The following is a 20,649-nucleotide window of genomic DNA, read 5'->3' on the forward strand; positions in this document are numbered from 1 at the left end:
CATGATTATTGTGGTTCTTATCACACTTTAGACATACTTTTTTTTCATAATAAGAAAATCTCAATCAGTACCACGACTTCATACATCACTAATATAGATACCGGCGTTAGTGATAAAAAAAATATGTTGTTGCAATAAGTAGGTACTTACCTAAAAGCCACGGTGTAAAAGCATGGTAATGATTGTGACAATTACCTATAGTTAGGTACCTAATATGTAGGTATATTTCATTAAACACTATAAGTACAAATTGGAAAGCATCTACGCATGAAACACGAAAAAGGTGCAAAAATTGAAAAAAATAATTTCAATTGTCAACAAAATGGTTCCTTTTAAAATTCAAGCATTTCCATTAATTTACATTTTCATAGTATGATGATAGGATGGATGTGTACCCTCGAGAACCTGTAATGGGACGTAATAAAGACAGAATAAAGCATTATAAATTCAGATAATAAAAACGAGAACTTTATCTTGTCTTTACGAGAATTACATAGGTCATTCTCATAAATCTCAACTTGGTAAACATGTGAATGTGAAAAGACGCATCAATTGGCCTGATGACAGTAACAAAGAATCATGGAAATAATAGTTTAAAAGAAACATATATGTTAATATGGTTGAAGTGTAACGTTGGTGTCGTTGGTTACACTCAGTAGTGTAACATGTTATTTCTGACCGCAGCTGCATTACCTATTGCTCCGACACGTCGATGTTATTGTCAATTTCCATAGTAAAATGAATGACAGTAACGTCGCAACGGTAGTGCAGCTGTCGTTGAAAATGGACTGTCACCTTTTTATATAGCAGAATCAACAATAACCCCCGGATTGCTCAACGCCTGTTTCCTCTCCTGCACAGCGGTAACCAGTTTCCTATAAGGCCCGAGTGGCAGGCCCAGCGACTTCATGTCGCTCTCCGTCAACAGCATTAGAGCGTCTAGATCAATCTGCTCGTCTTTGAACTTCTGAACGTATTGAGCGAGGCCCCATGCCGTGAGGAAACGCTCGAGCGATGCGTAGCCAGAGTCTTCTGCCTCGCCTTCTTCATCGGACGTTATTGTTGAGCTCTCTGGAATGATAGCAATCAGGATAGTTGGTAAAAGAGTTCAACATTGGTAATATTTCTAACCTAACAGTTCATTTGTATCGGCAGCCGTATAGCACACGTTGGACCACAATAACAAATATGGTGAAGGAAAACTTCGTAAGGAAACCGGAATAATCCGATACAGATGGACGTCGTCTCTGAGTGCACCGCCCGCCGCCAGAAGGCTTAGAACTACCGTTATTAAAAGTCATACGAACATACAATCGAAGTTACGTTCTCATTTTAAAACGACCTCCTTAAATTAGGATGGATTAGGAACATACCTACATCTACATGTCTGGTAGGGTACCTACTAGTTTTTAACCGACTTCCAAATCTCAAAGGAGGTTATCAATTCGCTTGTATGTTTTTTTTTGTTTTTTTATGTTTGTTACTCCATATCTCCGTCATTACTGGACCGATTTTGAAAATAATTTTTTTGATTGTATGTATATGCATACAGATTGGTCCCGTTTTTGTCAAAACCCAGTTCTGATGATGGGATCCATTAGGAATCGAGGGAACTCCTCAAATCTTAAAGGCATACATATAGTGATTTTTGGGTTTTTATCAACAAATCAAGCATATACATCCAAAAAAGTGACATTTGATGAAGTGGAACTGCTGATGATGATCAGAACGGAACTCTTCAACGACGAATAGTACACGTTTGGCGATTTGTCCTCTTCGTTATGTTTGTTAAGCAAGTTAAGTTTTTAAGACACATTTTTGTCAAACTCGAGTTCTGATGATGGGATCCATAAGGAATCGAGGGAACTCTTCAAATATTAAAGACATACGTATAGTTTTTTTTGTATTTTCATCAGAAAATCAAGCATTTTCATTAAAAACTGTAGTATTTGATGAAGTGGAACTGCTGATGATGATCAGAACAGAACTCTTCAACGACGCATAGTTCACGTTTGGCGATTTTTCCTCTTCGTTATGTTTGTTAAGCAAGTGAAGTTTATAAGCCACATTTTTGTCAAGCTCGAGTTCTGATGATGGGATTCATAAGGAATCGAGGGAACTCTTCAAATATTAAAGGCATACGTATAGAATTTTTTGTATTTTCATCATAAAATCAAGCATTTCCATTAAAAACAGTCGCATTTGATGAAGTGGTACTGCTGATGATGACCAGAACAGAACTCTTTAACGACGTATAGTACACGTTTGGTGATTACGAATTTCGATTTCGACTTGGACTGGGACCCGGACTCGGACCCAGAATCGGACTCATATCCGGATCCGACTCGGACCCGGAAAACCACTATCATACCTTAACTAAATAAACCACTATGATTACCTACCATAAAATGTAGGTATAAAGTATGATGATGCCAATCTTACTAGCCCCTCCCGCTTAAACCCATACACCGCACCGCATGCGCCGTTTAGTGGGTTAGGTTAGGTTTGAACTGCGAGCTTCACAGAACCGAACAAGGGTTAGGTTAGAACTGCGAGCCTTACAGAAACGAAATACTACTTGAAAAGTGGGTTTGATTAGGTTCGAACTGCGATCCTCACAGAACCGAACTGCCATCAGAGAAGTGGGTCAGGTTAGGCTAGAACTACGACCCTTACAGAAGCGAAATGCTAGTAGAAAAGTGGGTGGTTTTACCTCCTTTTGTACATAGTGTACCATCTACAATAATCTTTCACCGGCCCCCATAGAAGTCGGTTTTTTTTTCTTAAAAATTATGTTTCTAGTGATTCTAATACCCTCCCTTATATATTACAACTAGGGTGTGCGCGGAAAGAGTCGTGGAATGTATTGGGCCCATGTTGGGCCCCATATACCCACAGACTCTTTAGGTGACTGTTTATGTCAAATTTCATTGTACTTCAGAATGACGTTTTAAAATGAGAGCGTCAACTTCTATTGTACCTATGGCAACGGCTGGGTTCGTGTGACTTGTGTACATAATGAAGGCCAACAGGCTATCTTACCAGATTGCGCGGAGTTCCATTCAGCGGGCTGGTAGGCGTGGCGCGCGGCCAGCGAGCCCGCGGAGCCGATGGACATGTCTTCGCCTGGTGCACCGCCCGCGGGCAGTGCCCCCAGCGTTGCCGTTATTGATCGTCTGTGCATACAGATACACAATGCATAAAGATAACGCTGAAAGCCGTTTAAAGTTAAGAAACTATGTTGGAGCGACTACTCCTACAGACCGCGACAATATTATAACCCACCCCCCTAACTTTTTCATATCTACTGTAAAACGAAATATAAGTATAGTACATTATTGCAGAGGCCGGGAAAGGGCAATTCGTGGATGAGTTTCGATTTTGTCGGACGACGCGAAGCGGAGTCCGACAAAGAAGACGAATCCACGAATTGCTATTCCTGCCGAGGCATATATAGTGCTTTTCTCCAAACATGCGAGGAAATAATCTAAAATAATTATTATTTAAGCATCAAGCATCACTCAAATCAAACCTTCACATCCAAAATGTCAAAAACAATTTCCCTCTTTAATTAATTTTTAAAAGTTAAAGGCACAAACTTATTCTGCCATTCAGTACCATTCAATATTCGTTCATTCAATATAATTGCGCAATATAGTTTGTCAAACCAACTTTTCAGTCAGTAAGAACCAGGAAAACTACACCCATCCTTTTCTTTTGGGTGCTAGTACTAGTGTAAGACAAAGATAGTATGATTCTCTTTGTCTATGTTTGAAATGAAAAAGTCCTTTGACAAACTATGTAAGCTTTATGAACACGGATGAGATTATAAAAAAATATAAAAATAATCTTTGATTTTATTAAGCAGTATTCGCACGATCATACACGTGAAATGATAGCTGATCGGGTCGTGTAGAAGCGGCTCGCGGCAATAATAATTGGCTGTTTGCGTTTTTTATTATTAAAAAGTAAAAAACACTACAGTAATAAGTTATTACTGTAGTGTTTTTTTACTTCCCGTCCGCTAGAACAGGACAGCGATAGTTTGATGTTTTTTAGTTAGAGTTTGACATTAACGAAGAACTTCCCGTACTATTTTTGCTACAGTAAGGTGAACATTTCCGAGCATATTGGAGAAAAATATATTACTAACGCGCTAGCATTGTTCACTTGATTCTAGTACTATGGTATGTATATAATTACGTTCCGATGTTGTTTTCTTATGCAGCGGGGAGCGGGGGTGTTCGACAGCGCTACAAAAGTATAACCCATTCGTCAGTTTGGCTCGAGCAGCTCGGTGCACTGGACGTGTCCATTCGTGTTTATACTTGTCTTGTGTTGCTTGTAAGATATTACAAATAACTGAATTGTTTCTGTTGATATTTGTCTATTTTTAAAATAAAATGCCACGGGGGAAACACTTAAATGAAACTGAAATTAATATAATTAAAAAATTGCATTCTGAAAATTATTCGAAGGCCAAAATTGCAAAAGTTATCAATAGAAGTCATCGTGTTGTGCGAAATTATTTAAAAGATCCCGAAAATTATGGAAAAAAGAAAAGGACAGGTCGACCAAGAGCTACTACACCAAGAGAAAGAAGGTCAATTCTAAAAGTTGCGTCTAATTCTGCGCTTACAGCAAGACAAATCGCAGCGGAAGCTGGTGTTAATACCAATTTAAGAAATGTTCAACGTATTATACGTGAGTGTCGACATCTAAAACGTAAGAAATTACTAAGAAAACCATCGTTGTCTGATAAACATAAATTAGTTAGATTAGAATTTGCAAAAGATCATGTTCAATGGAAGAAGAAATGGAGAAAAGTTATTTTTACTGACGAGAAAAAGTTTAATTTAGATGGACCTGATGGATTTAGTTACTATTTTCATGATTTAAGGAAAGATAATTCTGTATTGAGTCGTCGACAAGCTGGAGGTGGTAGTGTAATGATATGGCCTGGTATTGGATACTCAGGTAAAATGGATATTAAGTTCTGTACTGGAAAAATTAATAGTAAACGATATATAGAAGTAATAAACGAACAGATTAATTCTCATGCAATGCGGATTGCTGGTCCTAATTTTTTTTTTCAGCACGATAATGCCAGTATTCACCGCGCACAGGTTGTTAAAGACTATTTTGCTGAAAAAAATATTCAAGTTCTTGAATGGCCAGCTTATTCCCCTGACTTGAACATAATTGAAAATTGCTGGGGAGATTTATCACGAGCTGTATATCGCGGTTCTAGACAATTTACCACAGTTACAGAGTTGAAAAAGGTAATAATTGATGAGTGGCAAAATATGAATCAAGACATAATTAAAAAGCTGTACGACAGTTTACCAGACCGAATGATTGAAGTCATAAGTAAAAGTGGTGGATCTACTAAATATTAAATTATATGAATAATTGCTATTTGTTATACTTCTATTGAGTTTTTATTTAAATTTAATTGCCTGGGTTAAACTTTTGTCACGGCACAAAACTCAATATTATCTGTATTTTGTTAATTTTGCATGTAATAAATAATCTATTGATGGTATAATAAACATACTTACAACCAAATTTTGTGTATTAGTAATATATATATAGATATAGATATAATTCTTTATCGGATATCATAAAATTAGGGGGGTGGGTTATACTATTGTCGCGGAGTGTACTTATTATCGTACAAGACAACGTTATTGTGACATTCCAAACAAAATAAAAAAGTATTGTCGGTATAAGTAATTAACCTGGTTTGACTTCTTCAGTGTTAGTGGTGGTAAGTAGTTTCTATAACTGTTCCAAATTGTAGGTGTCTACGTCAAACGGTCTCTGAGAAAAACGTTAACAGATTTGAAAGATAGAAGAGATCCCGAGACCTAGAGAGATATGTTCAGGGGAACAAAGTTTCGTCAGAAAAATCTTCGCATCGATAATAAAATCATCGACTAACCGGAAAGCGACGCTCCCGAAGCCAGGCCGGTCGAATATACTGGCGGGTTCCTGTAGTAGCACCTCTTGTCCGATTCCGCTGTCCTCGCCTTGTGCCGCCGTGAAATCAGGCTGGCTCAACGATCTGGGAAAACAAACATGACTGAAATGGTTTTGTTTCATTTCACCAATACTCAAAATGGAACACATCCTAACTTGAGAAGGCCAATGCTATTAAGAAATTTTGAGAGCCATTTTTTTTTATCAAATTTATAGTTTTATTGTATGATAAAAAACATAAAAACTTTTTACAAAAAAAAGAAAACCGACTTCAAAAAGGATGAAATAAAATATTATCCTTTTTAAGTCTATGCGTTACTAACTGATATGTTTGAAGTCGGTGCCAAGCCAACTTTTGAAGCATACCATGATTTTGGTGCGATTCGATAAGGATGTACGTTAGATTGCCTTACACGACGACAATGAACGTACTTTCTGTAGGTACAGTCGACGTTAAAAATATGTGTCCACTTTTCGTCTTATTACAAAGGAGTAAGGTGCAAAAGTGTAAACATATATTTGACGTCGACTGTACCTAAGAACACACCTCAGAACACACGATCAAACCTTCTTGGCACAGTCCGTACCATGTTTGTCGGCACGCAAGCGTGGGATTGGGACTGAAGTTATTTCCCGTCCCTTATTCAGAGGACTACATTTCAAAATATAAAACAATTCAAGGAACTTACTTTCTTGCCAAATTTCACCTAAAGCGGTTCAGTTGTTTAGCCATGAAAAGGCGACAAAGAGGCAGACAGAATTAGGTACTTACACATTTATAATAGTTATTAGTACAGTTCTAATGGGATTTATAGTCATAAAGCTGATTATTTTTGACGGGTATTGTTACTACTTGGCTTGGCACCGACTTCAAACATATCAGTTAGTAACGCATAGACTTAAAAAGGATAATATTTTATTTCATCCTTTTTGAAGTCGGTTTTCTTTTTTTTGTAAAAAGTTTTTATTTTTCAATTTTTAGTTTTAACGCATTGTTAAGAGCGCGACGCATGAATGAAAAACAACATCATGATTAACACTAAATTCGTGTACCTACTTTAATAAATATGTAATCAGGAATTTTCTCGGGCCTGTCTGGGAAATTATAATTCCTGTCACTTCACTAAATCCATCCTCCGCCCCGCCACTGACCCAATCCCTCAACCCCCCCCCCCCCCCGATCACTCTACCTCTCAGCGCATCAACCCCTGATTCATGTACCAGTCGGCCCTGAACCAGCAGCCCATCAACCACCATTACCCGACCCCTTAATCCCCGACCCCTTAACTCCTAACCCTAACCCCCGATCAGAAGCCTTACCAGCTTACCAAGAGTTTGACATTGATTTATTCGCTAGCGTGTGTGTACTTACTTTCTTTGCATCTCGCTCGTACTGGCATATTAGTGCGAGCGAGATGCATAAAAAGTAAGTTACGAAGACGTTAGCGTTACTATATGTCAATGTCAAACTCGTGGTAAGGCTACACTTGCACTACATCAAATTGGCGGTGTTCGGAAGCAAATGCTCGAGTTACTTTAGAAAACACCGAAATCACTTTACACGTGCCTTTAAAAACTGAGGAGTTCCCTCAATTCCTCATGGATTCCATCATCAGACCAGAACCAAAAATAATACGGAAAAACCTCGGAGGCAACTCCTTCCAAACAAAAAAAGAATTACTCAAATCGGATCACAGGTGCCGGAGTAATCGCTGAACATACTACATTTAAAAAATCATCATCATTATCATCAAAACAATCATCATCATTAGGTCTACTACATCAAAATGGTGGTTTTCGGAAGAAAATGCTCGAGTTGCTTAAGAAAACACCCAAATCGCCATGCATGTGCCTTTAAAAATTGAGGAGTTCCCTCAATTCCTCATGGATCCCATCACCAGAACAGAACCAAATTAAAATGGGACCAACTCGGAGGTAGCTCCTTTCAAACAAAAAAAGAATTACTCAAATCGGACTACGGGTCTCGGAGTAATCGGTGAACGTACATAGAAAAAAAAAAAAATAGCCACAACCGAATACAGAACCTCCTCCTTCTATGAAATGGAAGTCGGTTAAAAATACGAGTTTATGCCACATAGCAATTCTACCAGAATATATAAATTATAAACGAAAATAACGCAGTAGAGAGATTCGTAATTATCTCATCAAATAATCTGTGAAAGATCTAGTGAGGTATTTTAATTCACAAAAAAACATTAAGCGCCTTCCGCGCTATCTTATGCAGAAGATTCCAGGTTCTCTTGAAGGAGGAGTTAAAATCCTAGAGGTCTGGTGACACACTGGAGGAATTAATAGATAGCTACCCAACCCAAAAGTGACTCACCTAGTGAGTGGTTGTCGCTCCGCCGGTGCCTGTTGTTTGAACACGTTGTTGAGTTCGCCGCGAGCCTGAGGGCCGGCGCCGAAGGTACCCACGTACATGACCTCAGAATCGCGCCTCACGCCGCTCAGTGACGTCACGGACCGACGGCCGCCGTGCTCCACCTCGCCAACCTGTTGCCAACATTCATAGACCAATTGCATATTGTATCGTTACTAAATAAACACTTAGGTATCTATTTATTTTTATTATAAGAGCAACATCGGGTTTAGGAGTGACTGAGGCAAGCGTGATCGTGTCGCTACTTCGGCGGCCGATCGTAAGATCAGGCAGATCGTAATGTTCCTGTGTATTGTTTTGAGGATAGTCACCAGTGGCGGATTTGCAGTCTTTGCCGCCCTAGGCCAGGCTCCAGGCCCTGTAGCCGCCCCTTTCAAGGCACCCAGAATATTGACTACAGTTTGAGTTATTTCTTGTTACCATCAGCGAATTTTTTGTCACAATTTGCCGCCGCTAAATATCTTGCCGCTCTAAGCCTGGGCCTACTGTGCCTTAGGGCAAATCCGCCACTGATAGTCACATTAAACCAATATATAGGTGAGATAAGTTTGTTAGGTTGCTTCGGATGCCCGAAGGGCAAACTGCCTAGAAATAGAAGCCCCGCGTGGCGGGGCTCCGTCGACTCAGGGAACGAGTCAAAGATTTTCACGTTTCACGATATGCCTAGAAATTTCACGATATGCCTGATCTTACGATCGGCCGCCGACATATATATATTATATATTATTGAACGAGAACTTTCACGTAGGTACAATAGCAACACTCCTAACTGTACATTGGTGGACCTTTGTTACAAAAGGCATAAGGTGTGAACCGTTAACAGTGTGGGCGATACCTACGTATGATAAGAGCTAAGCTGGCGTCATATCTAACCAGGTAGTTAGTCAACCCTACCCTAATGATTCAAGTAATATTTTTAAATAGGTAAGGTAGAAGTACTACTGCTCGACGCTGCACTAGTATTCGACATGGGCACTTTATGTCAAAGTGACAAGGATTATATTTAAATACAGAAAAATATTCGCCGTTCAAATTTAACCTATATTACTTTGACATAAAGTGCCCATGTCGAATACTAGTACAGCGTCGAGCACTAATACTTCTACCTTACCTACGCTACATAAATTTCAAATAATAGGAAGGATCCATCTGTTGCACGCGCTTAAAGACCCTTCTCTGATGGAAAGCTACATATGAGCCATTTCTGGCATTGGGCATCAGGGGGTAATAAATATTCAAATTATTAAGAATCCTCTTGGCGCGTAAATTCAGGTATAGGTACCTTGAAATCATCAGTCGGCCCAGCACGACCTACTGTGCCGTTCTTCATCTTGCTTGCTAAAGCCTTCTTGTAGACGGCGCCGCGCCCGCGGGCGCCAGAGTTTACTGTTCCAACTAGAGCACTATATGTCGGCCGGGGCTGCTCGTCAGCGAGTAAGTTACCTGTCAAACAATTAAAATGGTTAAAAAGTAGGTTTCTGGTAATTGTTCTCAAACTTCTGTTTGGCTTATTGTTGTGTAGATAGTACTATTATCGTTCAGTCGCGAGATCATATCATGCAGTGACTAACATCCAATAAATAAATGACGAATATCAATTTCAATCAGTTTAAAAATCGGTAAAGTAGGTACTCATTATTACTCTACCTACTGGCTACGTGCCAGAACCACGTACGCTCCTGCTTGCCTACCTTAGATTTACCTACATTCCGCCATTTTTTCTTCTTCACTCTAAAGTAGATACAGATATACGAATTGTGAAGATTGTAATTGAAAGCTTAGATTGTATTGTCACCAATCAGCCAATCACCATGGGAATCGGGAAGTGTAATTTATTTACAGTACATAATTATTAATTACGAGTCTCTATGGAATGGTGCCACTTTACCGCTCTAGTGCGGTAATTAGCACTATAAGTGCGTATCTGCGTATGTCGAAAATTTTAAGGGCCGTATGTGCGAAAAGGTAATTCGCAACTCGTGTCGATTTAAAACACTCCCTTCGTTCGTGTTTTAATTTATCGCCACTCGTTGCGAATTTCCTACTTTTCGCTCTTGTATTGTAATGTACTATTACAGCAAACAACGGGAAATATGAATAAAAAAAGCTTGTACTATGACACCAACTAACCCTGGCTAGATGACCTGGTCATCTTCTGCTTCAGGGCCATGAGCACGGTGCTGGGCCTGTGCGGCATCGTGGACACGTCCTCGTTGTACCCCTGGTCCCACTCCTTTGCCAGCTTCTTTAATTCTTTTTCAGCCATTATCTCAGCTTTGCTTTGTCGCTTCTGGTATTGTTTATGAGATTTTTCGTGGTCTTTCTTGGCTTTCTCTTTCATAGATTTCGCCTTTTTTCTGTAAAATATAAATCGACTTAAAATTAGTTTGGAAGTGTGGATGGTCGTCGAATCTGTTGAAGAAGGCTTTTGCAATAAATGATTTTCTTTTTTTTATTTATTCATATCTTACGTTTAATAAAAAGTAGTAAGGTATTGCGAGAGAGGGTTATTTTGTTATGTGTAAAGCGTGCCTTCAAGATAATTTGCAAAATATGATATGATGTTCAGGAATCGAGAAGACAAAACTTTGAATAGGAGTCCGGCAAATCTTGAGACCGCTGTGGTTAACTAAGAACCACGACCAGCCGGCCTAGCCAAGGTGACAATCGCTATCGCTTCGACAACGAAACGCTTTGTGTCTCTCTATCACTCTTCCTTATAAGTGCGACAGAGAGTGCGAAAGGCGTGTCGATCGCTACGGAGCGTTAGCGATTGGCGGGTTGGCTACGCGGCCAGGTTTGTGATGCTTCGGAGCTCACGGGTAATACGTAGTATAACGCATCGATCTAGGCAGGTAGAGATTACAGAAACAGTCGATTCGTACTCACTTATCATTATTCTCCAACTTAGCAGTGGCCTGATCCAGGAACCGCAGTATATCATCCCTCCCGTTGATAGCGGCGAGCTCCTGAGCCGTGTGGCCGTCCACATCCATCGTGTACACATTTGCCCCGAAGTTCACCAGGAATGTGACGCATTCTTTGTGACCCCGCGCTGAAGCGAGGTGCAGTGCCGTGTTCCCGAAGTAGTCTGCTTTGTCGGGTTCACCCCTAAAATGATTATTAGTTTTAAAATAGATTATACAACATTATTTTTTATATTAAACTACTCATAAATAAGATGCTAAGTACTTGTTAGTTCTAGCTGTCGGGATTTTGATGGTGGTTTATAGCGTTCCCTATAATATTGCAGGAGATGTCTACTACGAGAACACTCCTTAGTTGAAAGACACCGTTTTAAATCGAACTTGATGAGATTTCAAAGCTGTTTGTTACACTCAACTTAGTGGTTGAATTTTAAAGTTTAATTAAACCTTTTTTTTAGTTTCTAGGTGCTTTAATGTACTTCTTCTGCACGGTTAGAGTTTGTCGTAAATAGATTTAATTGATTTTAGACAATTTAGATTGCAATGCATCAGATTACAGCAAATACTGCTGCACTGAAGTGACTGAAGAATACCATAATAGTTCTTCAATACGTAGGTACAAGGTAAGTCGGTACATATTACCTACCGCAAATTGCTTTTTATCACATAACGATACGTAGGGAGGCAAATCCCTTAACCCTACTCGTAGTCAATTAAGGATTACGAATGTGATATGATTACAAAGGCATTAGTTTTGATTATAGGCATTAAGCATCATGCAAAAACGTTGTTTCAAAACAGCTACACTATCGAGGCTTGGCTCCTTGTCGCTGTAATCCTTATCGATCGATGGCAATAAATTTCTAGGAATTAATGACGTATTTATTGCAGCACTTATGTTGTGACGCTGAACCGGCTAAATCGCGCCATAATGTTACTTGTACGAGTATTTATTTTGTGCCCATGTTTATAGCTTTTAAAAATGTGGCTATTGAAATCAATCCAGTCTTATTTCCTTATTCAAAACGTCTCGCAAAAACAACAGCAACCTTTATTTTTATTAGTTCTTTTTTCGAAGTATGTATTTATTTATAAAGAAAGTTAAATGCCAACCCCGCCCGCAGAGTAAGCGCTTCGACGTGGCTTTTGAAACTGGCCCAATGAATGTTGTTGCTTTCCTTACTCATAACATCTCGCAAAAACACCAGCAACCTGTCTTGTTATTTAGGGATCCTTTTTTGAAGTATTCATAAAGAAGGTAGCTATTAATACCGACCCTCGCCATACAGCTGGTGCAGCGCTTTTACGTAGCCTTCGAAAGCGGCCCACAGAGTGAGCGTCATGCTGGACTCGTCTTTCTTTACTTTCCTTACTCAACACCTCTAGCAAAACTCCAGCAGCCTATCTTGTTATTTAGAGATTCTGTTTTGAAGTATTTATAAAGAGGGTTTCTAATACCGATCGGCCGCAGAGCAGGCGCAGCGCCTCGACGTGGCCCTCGAAAGCGCCCACATTCCTGATTCGTCTGTTTACTTTAGCCTCTCGCAAAAACTCCAGCAGCCTATCATGTTATTTAGAGATTCTGTATTGAAGTAGTAGTAGTATAGTGTAGTGTTTTGAAGGTAGTTAATACCGACCCTCGGCCGCAGAGCAGCCGCAGCGCCTCGACGTGGCCCTCGAAAGCGGCCCACAGAGTAGGCGTCATCCCGGATTCGTCTTTGTTGTTGCATTCCTTGCGCGTCGCCTCGCGCAGCACCTCGAGCAGGCCGTCTTTCGCCGCCCTGAAAACCCAAAATACAGTAAATTAGTTAAAAATAATAAGCTGTTAAAATTTTAATGTAGGTACATGTACCCAATTGCAAAATTGCATGGCCATTTTATGAATTTTGCAGCTCGCTGTACATGTACAATCGCCATTAGGATCACACGTCGCCATGAGGAGTTAAATAGAGATTGGGACTGCATTGACTAAGTAAGATATATACAATTATACAAATTTTTTTAGGGTTCCGTACCCAAAGGCTAAAACGGGACCCTATTACTAAGACTCTGCTGTCCGTCCGTCCGTCCGTCCGTCTGTCTGTCACCAGGCTGTATCTCACGAACCGTGATAGCTAGACAGTTGAAATTTTCACAGATGATGTATTTCTGTTGCCGCTATAACAACAAATACTAAAAACAGAATAAAATAAAGATTTAAGTGGGGCTTCCATACAACAAACGTGATTTTTGACCGAAGTTGAGCAACGTCGGGCGGGGTCAGTACTTGGATGGGTGACCGTTTTTTTTTGCCTTTTTTGCAATATGGTACGGAACCCTTCGTGCGCGAGTCCGACTCGCACTTGCCCGGTTTTTTTAGCCTATTTGTGAGTCCCATTGCTGGGCAAAGGCCTCGATCTCCCCTGGTTCTCCATGACTCCCGATTTAGCGCTTCCTCCGGCCAGTTGTTAAGGAAGGCGTCAAAGTCGTCCCGCCTTCTCCCCCTGGGCCTGCCCTGCCCACGCTTCTTCGTCGGCATCCACTTGGTGGCTATGTTAGCCCACCTATCTGGATGCATGCGATAGACGCAGTATTTATTTAGACAATATTTATTTGAGGGACAGAATGTCTTGGGCGGGTTTGGATGAGGCATACGTCCGAAACGGAAAAAATAAGTGTCGCATTAGATAAATTGATAGAACTAGGTCTTTATTGTCAGTGATTAAACTTTATCGCGATTAAGGGCATGTGAAAGATGAGATCAAGCAAGCGTCTCTTTTGACATTACTGTGGAGCAACACGGACATTACTGTGGCTTTATCGTGTGATAAATGAGACATTATATTTATATGTGAGAAATGCACGCAATACACTAATTAGAATCATGTTCCAACAAAAAAATGCGAAGCTTAGTGCTAAAGTGCTCTTACGCTGAATTTTCACGATAGCGGACTTTGCTTCCGGTATTTAACAATTTTGTACGCTGATCATTGAAATATCAATTCGAATAGGATACCAAAATTGTGATAAGACGAACGGCTTATTATTTGTATATATGAAATATTTAAGGTTGCGGCTTTTATTGAAGTAAATATTATGCTGTTATCTTTTATTTTACAGCGTTATAACATTAACGATTATGTTTAATATCTAAATGGCCGACGTCATCATCGGTCGTCAAAATTGTTCATTGTTATTAGGTACCTAATTAACTGTTTATTGTATGCAATGGGGATATTAAGGTTCATTATTAAAACCTTTAGGATTTGCCTCTAAAGTTTTGACAAAAATATACCACTTGAGGCCAGTTTTTGCTTTTTCATGTGATTATTTAGTAAATTACCTACGCGAGGTGATAACTAGTGAATTTTTTTCCTACTACTTAACTAAAAAGACTAGTCCCTCAGGGACCTCTTGCATAAAATTTGGACCAATCGGTAGAGTTGTTGTACCCACTAGCACTAGCGCTAGCGACTATTAGCGCTATACCAGGAGGAATAGCAGTGTGGGGAAATGAGCAGAATGGGGATATGGAGCTGGAGAGGCGTGCGAATTGTGATTCCAAACCCCAGGTCATTCCAAACCGCAGGTTATTCCAAACCCCAGGTCATTCCAAACCGTAGGTCATTCCAAACCCCAGGTCATTCCAAACCCCAGGTCATTCCAAACCGCAGGTCATTCCAAGCCTAGGTTTGTATTGTACCTACTTACTTATTAGTGTTTATATTTATGTTAATTGTATATGATGATAGGTTTCACAAGTTATTTATTTATGAAATTCAAACAATTAAATTTAACGTAATGAAACAGTACCTATACTCGTAGGTATCAGAAAAATAATTTAGTATTTTATCTAAATAGTTATTTAGGCTTTTATCATTATCGATAGTCGCATATTATACATATGTTAATCGTGACTGTTACGACTTATAAATAATTACACATAGAACAAGTACATTGTTACCTACACTACCTACACCTAATACATAGCTACAAAATAAAATACACATGACACATGAGCAGTTGAGTAGGTATATAAGGAATTTATTTAATTTAATTAAATGTTATATCTCATATCTCTACTAAATACTTGTGATACCTGAGGAGGTGCGAAAAATATGCGACACACGTTGATAATATATGTGTCGCATATTTATCGCTACATGGCGTGGCGACACAATGTTTATGACGAGACTAATAGACTCCTTCGATGGGATATATCAGCGAATAGAAGTAGCTAGTGGTATTCATGTGACGGAGACGTTTTATTGCCGCTAAAATAAAATAATGAATATGTACTCGTATTCATTACAAGACAGATATTAAGGGGTGATTGAGTAGAGGTAGATCCATATCACGATATGATGATATCAAATAGGAAGTAGGTACCTAAATAACTATTTATATTAATAACCACTTATCACAAGATTAGCTATAGTGATGGGACTTCTTGTTGAATCAGAGGGATATTTATTTTTCACATCACCTATTCGAATAAGGGCAAATTAGTTTGCTCCCTTGTGAAACAATGTACCTAACTACTTGTCACCTAGTTTTAACGCACTCCGCTTGTAATACATCTTGCTGTAATTAGAGATATATAGATTGTATTTCTTTCTTCTACAGTGCCTTCCACGTTGACATGCGCGTTAACAAGAACATTAGATTTAACGATTAATGAGTCACTTGAGAAGTTGAGTACTTAATGCTTGCAAGCGCTATTCTGTGAATCCGCACCGTTCATCCGAGGGAAAGTCACAACAATGAGGTATGGTTCACTTTTCATGACCGCGCTTGTTACGCTGACAATTATGTAATTAATTAACTGAGGCACACTGCTGCAATTTGGTACCTTTAGTGTTTTTTATAACAACAGTGAAAAGAAGTAACTATGTAGATATCTGACAAGCAATTACCCTGGATGGAGGCAAACTGGTTGGTATTGGTAGCTTGTTTGATACAATGTATGTGATTCTCATGCACTCACAGTTTACAATCGCATTGAATCGTGCAACAACATAGTTAATTGTTGTTAATTATAATTAATTGTTGTGTACGACTTAATTTAATTTAATTAATAATTGTATTTTATTATGTAATTAGTTTTAAATGTTTTAATCACATATGGATTATTTCTGGAATAAAATTTCATTCGTTCATTCATTCATTCATAGTGAACATAGTAGGTATCTAGATAGGTACATAGAGGTAAGGAAAAAAAATTGACTTAAGAAAACTCAGTACTAGTATTTTGTCTCATAGTGTGTTTTGTCTACATATCGCCATACAGCGGGGAAATACGGCCAGCCTTCTGGGCACCTTGCCCGTTGACGCCGATCTGGGCCAAATTTTTTATCTATAGATTTTTAAGTTTTATTATGTTAGTTTATTTCTTTCTTTGTTTTTATCAATAAAGCTTATTTTGTATACTTAGTGTGTGCCCACGAATCTGTCTGCATAGAATTAGTATTTCTATTCACCACTTCCATAGTAAAATTCACCAACTTTTAACTCCCCTTATTTACGTGATAAAAACTATCCCATGCATTAATATTTTAGGTAGGTAACACTAAGTACCTATGCATATGCACCTATAATTTGTAGTTTCCTAAATTCTGTTGAACTGAACCCTTCCAAATATGCAAGCAACATCGGTCACCGCGGCAACACGGTCGTAAACCATGTCCATAACAATCGATAAGCTGATAAAACTGCGTCACACTAATGTGAACTTTAATAGTGACCGTTTAAGACCTAGACTTGGGTGATTCCGGACTAACACCCTAGCCAGGTGTGTGTGCAATGTCCGTAAACATTGTGCTGGTATCAATTAAATTGCATTACTATAGGTAAATGAAATAAGTACTGAACTATAAAAAGTTTCCTGTAATCTGAGATAAAAATTGGCCAACGATAGCTTATTTTTATCTTTGTCTATGTACTTCCAGAACAGTTGATTTTTTGCAATAACTCAAAAACGACTGGACCGATCATGTTTGCTATAGTTTATATTGAAAATATTTATTAAGCTGTTGTTTCACGTATTTTTTTCATATTTTTTGGACCTATGATTCAAAAGTTAAAGGGGCATATATTTTTTTCTTTCGGAGCAATTATTTCCGAAATTATTTACTTTATCAATAAATGGCTTTTGGATACCCTTATATTATAGGTATCCGTTTTAAAAAATCTATCCAACGATACCTCACACTATTGGGTCAAAGCACAAAAAAACATCTTTTTGTATGGATTTTTTTAAATGGTTTATATTTTACCATTCTGTCGCCATGCATGATTTATGTACCTATCCAAGTATCCATGCCAATTTGCAGCTTTCTAAAGGCTCCTCTTCACGTTGGGCCAACGCCAACGCCAACGAGGGACGCAGCCATGCGGTAGAATGAGATAGCAATATCACTTGCTCCCTCTCTAACGTATAAATGCGTCCTTCGTTGACGTTGGCGTTGGCCCAACGTGAAGAGGAGCCATAACACCAATGATCACAGAGCAAAGCCCCGGACGTGGATATGGCGAAATTAAAAGGGTTTCTAGGTGACTACGAAACCCTAAAAAGGTGGTGATGTACCTAGGATGATTAATATTGCAGGGACATTGAACTTGTCACGTTTTCGGTATCAGCTGGGGCACGGAGCGTGTCTCCTTCCTACGGCTTCCGGTTCCGAGTGCTACTATTCAACATTACGAGTATGTAGATTGTAATTGGTAGTTAGTTCGACGAGAACAGTGAAGGCATATTCGTTCACTGGACGAGAATTATTGTTGAAATGTATACTTTTTAGGGTTCCGTACCCAAAGGGTAAAACGGGACCCTATTACTAAGACTCTGCCGTCCGTCCGTCCGTCCGTCCGTCTGTCTGTCACCAGGCTGTATATCACGAACCGTGATAGCTAGACAGTTGAAATTTTCACAGAAGATGTATTTCTGTTGCCGCTATAACAACAAATACTAAAAACATAATAAAATAAAGATTAAAGTGGGGATCCCATACAACAAACGTGATTTTTTGACCGAAGTTAAGCAACCTCGGGCGGGGTCAGTACTTGGATGGGTGACCGTTTCTTTTTGCTTTTTTTTGCATTATGGTACGGAACCCTTCGTGCGCGAGTCCGACTCGCACTTACCCGGTTTTTAGGGTTCCGTACCCAAAGGGTAAAACGGGACCCTATTACTAAGACTTCGCTGTCCGTCCGTCCGTCCGTCTGTCACCAGGCTGTATCTCACGAACCGTGATAGCTAGACAGTTGAAATTTTCACAGATGATGTATTTCTGTTGCCGCTATAACAACAAAAATACTAAAAACAGAAAAAAAACAGAATAAAATAAAGATTTAAATGGGGCTCCCATACAACAAACGTGATTTTTGACCAAAGTTAAGCAACGTCGGGAGGGGTAACTTAGATGGGTGACCGTTTTTTTTTTTTTTTGCTTTATGGTACGGAACCCTTCGTGCGCGAGTCAGACTCGCACTTGCCCGGTTTTTTTTATACCTATTTACAAATTTACTTTGTTCGGTATATTTTACAAGATTAAATACAGATTTATTTGTCTTTTAGGTTGGTACGTAGGTACTTTAGGTACTTATTTAAAACGCTATACTTGTTTTCTTAATTAAAAGCTTATGTCCAATTAATACAAAGACCCATGGTAAAGTAGAGTACAGTGAGCGTCATAAATATACATAGTAGGTATTAGCATCTAATTCGGTTCAAATAGTTCGGTATACCATATAATACCTACGTAGTATCGTGTACCGAACTATTTGAATACTTTGGATGCTACCTACTATACGACGCTGACTTGTAGATTGCAAAGACAAAGTTGTACATATACATATAGGTTTTTTAATGAGATAAGAGGCAAACGAGCCGACGAATCGCCTGGTCGTAAGCGATTACCGCGACCCATGGACACCTGCAACACCAGAGGGGCCGCAAGTGCGTTGCCGGCCTTTAAGATGGGAATACGCTCTTTTCTTGAAGGAAATCGAATGAAGGTGCCGGGAACGAGGTAACACCCTAGGGGCTGATTAGGTACTAGGTACCTAGCCTAGGTACCTAAAAATATGGTAATTCTTACTTCTTTCCACGTAGCCACTACGTAAAAATGACAAAGTTATGTGTGCCACGAATTTTGGTAGCTAATGCAGTGCTAGTGTTATTTTAAACATCAAACTCCTGTGAAGTTATGACATATAGGTAAATAACACTTGCACTGCGTGTGCTATCAAAATCGTTGCAGATCGACTTATCAGCAATTGGTCTAACTCTAATTTGCTTAAACTAAGGTCACTGAAAGTGACTATTATAAATTAATGTCCTTAATAAAAAATAGATTATGCCGTGCCAGTCGTTAAAAATAAATGTTTAAGTTATTAAGTCCAGAAAGTAAATGTTTATAATTTTCTTTAGATATTGTAGCACTGGCCTGGGAAGTAGAACGGCACCAATTATCGCTATCTGCAAGATTCATCCCTTGAGCAGCGCAACAATACAATAAAATATTACAACTTGCAAGTAAGATAATAGATATATATTGTATATTGTGATCTAATATGTAGGCAAACATTGTTACAACAGGAATCTTAGGGTGTATTCAGGTAACACTGTAAGAGGTACCTAATTAAGAAGTACCTACCTACCTCCCATATAACCATTCCAGTCGCAGAATCATCAAAGTGGTAACTAAATGTCAGATGTGTCGTAACAGAGTCCACACAATGTGTCTAGAATTGTTTCGAAACAAAGTGTCGTCGCCGTGTGTACACTTTTCCGTAACAAGGTGTCGACACATTTGTGTGCACTTTGCGTGCGGTTTGCGACTAAATCTGACAGCAAATTTGTGACAGCAAATGTCAATATAAAATACCTCTTGAAAACCAAGGTTTCTCAAACTACTATTAGTGTCTCGTGTGCTCGTAAGTAATTCTAGTAAGTCATCATGGGCGATGCAAATGATAATAATCGACCAAAACCATATAAACACCCAACACCCGTCAACCTTTTACAGAAAAGTTTTAAAGAAATGCAATAAGCTACTTAGGTCAGCCAACGAATGCTCCAAAAAGTTGTAGAGGGAAATGCTCGGAACACAATTTTTGACTCTGTAACTTGGTTTGGACAAGTTAGGAGGTGAACATATCAAAAGTCCCCGGCCGTAGCCCTTGAGCGGGGGGAAGAGAGGTGGCTTTGTTTGAAGGTCCCATTTTCCGGTTTTTCGATTATATCTCGGAAACTATGCATCTTAGCGACATGGCCATTTATACAAAATGAAAGTTAATTTAATTTGTTACAAGTTTATTCCGTCAATTTTTTTCGATATGTTGAATAGTTTTTGAGAT

General features: G+C 39.1%; 2 protein-coding genes across 2 annotated transcripts in view; one reads left to right on the forward strand and one right to left on the reverse strand.

Moving 5' to 3' along the window:
• Positions 1–20,649, reverse strand: part of LOC134667379 (pre-mRNA splicing regulator USH1G) — a 25,722-nt gene continuing 5,073 nt past the window's right edge. Inside the window, exons 2-9 of the mRNA XM_063524776.1 lie at positions 12,948–13,091; positions 11,273–11,494; positions 10,514–10,740; positions 9,666–9,826; positions 8,327–8,496; positions 5,945–6,067; positions 3,043–3,176; positions 1–1,071 (exon numbers count right to left, since the gene is read on the reverse strand). Coding sequence (XP_063380846.1) covers positions 800–1,071; positions 3,043–3,176; positions 5,945–6,067; positions 8,327–8,496; positions 9,666–9,826; positions 10,514–10,740; positions 11,273–11,494; positions 12,948–13,091 — 1,453 coding nt within the window. The 3' untranslated portion in view covers positions 1–799. The remainder of the gene's footprint in view (positions 1,072–3,042; positions 3,177–5,944; positions 6,068–8,326; positions 8,497–9,665; positions 9,827–10,513; positions 10,741–11,272; positions 11,495–12,947; positions 13,092–20,649) is intronic.
• The window catches only part of LOC134667386 (synaptic vesicle glycoprotein 2C-like), a 20,098-nt gene continuing 15,370 nt past the window's right edge, over positions 15,922–20,649 (forward strand). Inside the window, exon 1 of the mRNA XM_063524785.1 lies at positions 15,922–16,057. The gene's annotated coding sequence lies outside the window, so the exon portion shown is untranslated. The remainder of the gene's footprint in view (positions 16,058–20,649) is intronic.

Source organism: Cydia fagiglandana, chromosome 9 (genome assembly GCF_963556715.1).
Source record: "Cydia fagiglandana chromosome 9, ilCydFagi1.1, whole genome shotgun sequence".
Classification (NCBI taxonomy): Eukaryota; Metazoa; Arthropoda; class Insecta; order Lepidoptera; family Tortricidae; genus Cydia; species Cydia fagiglandana.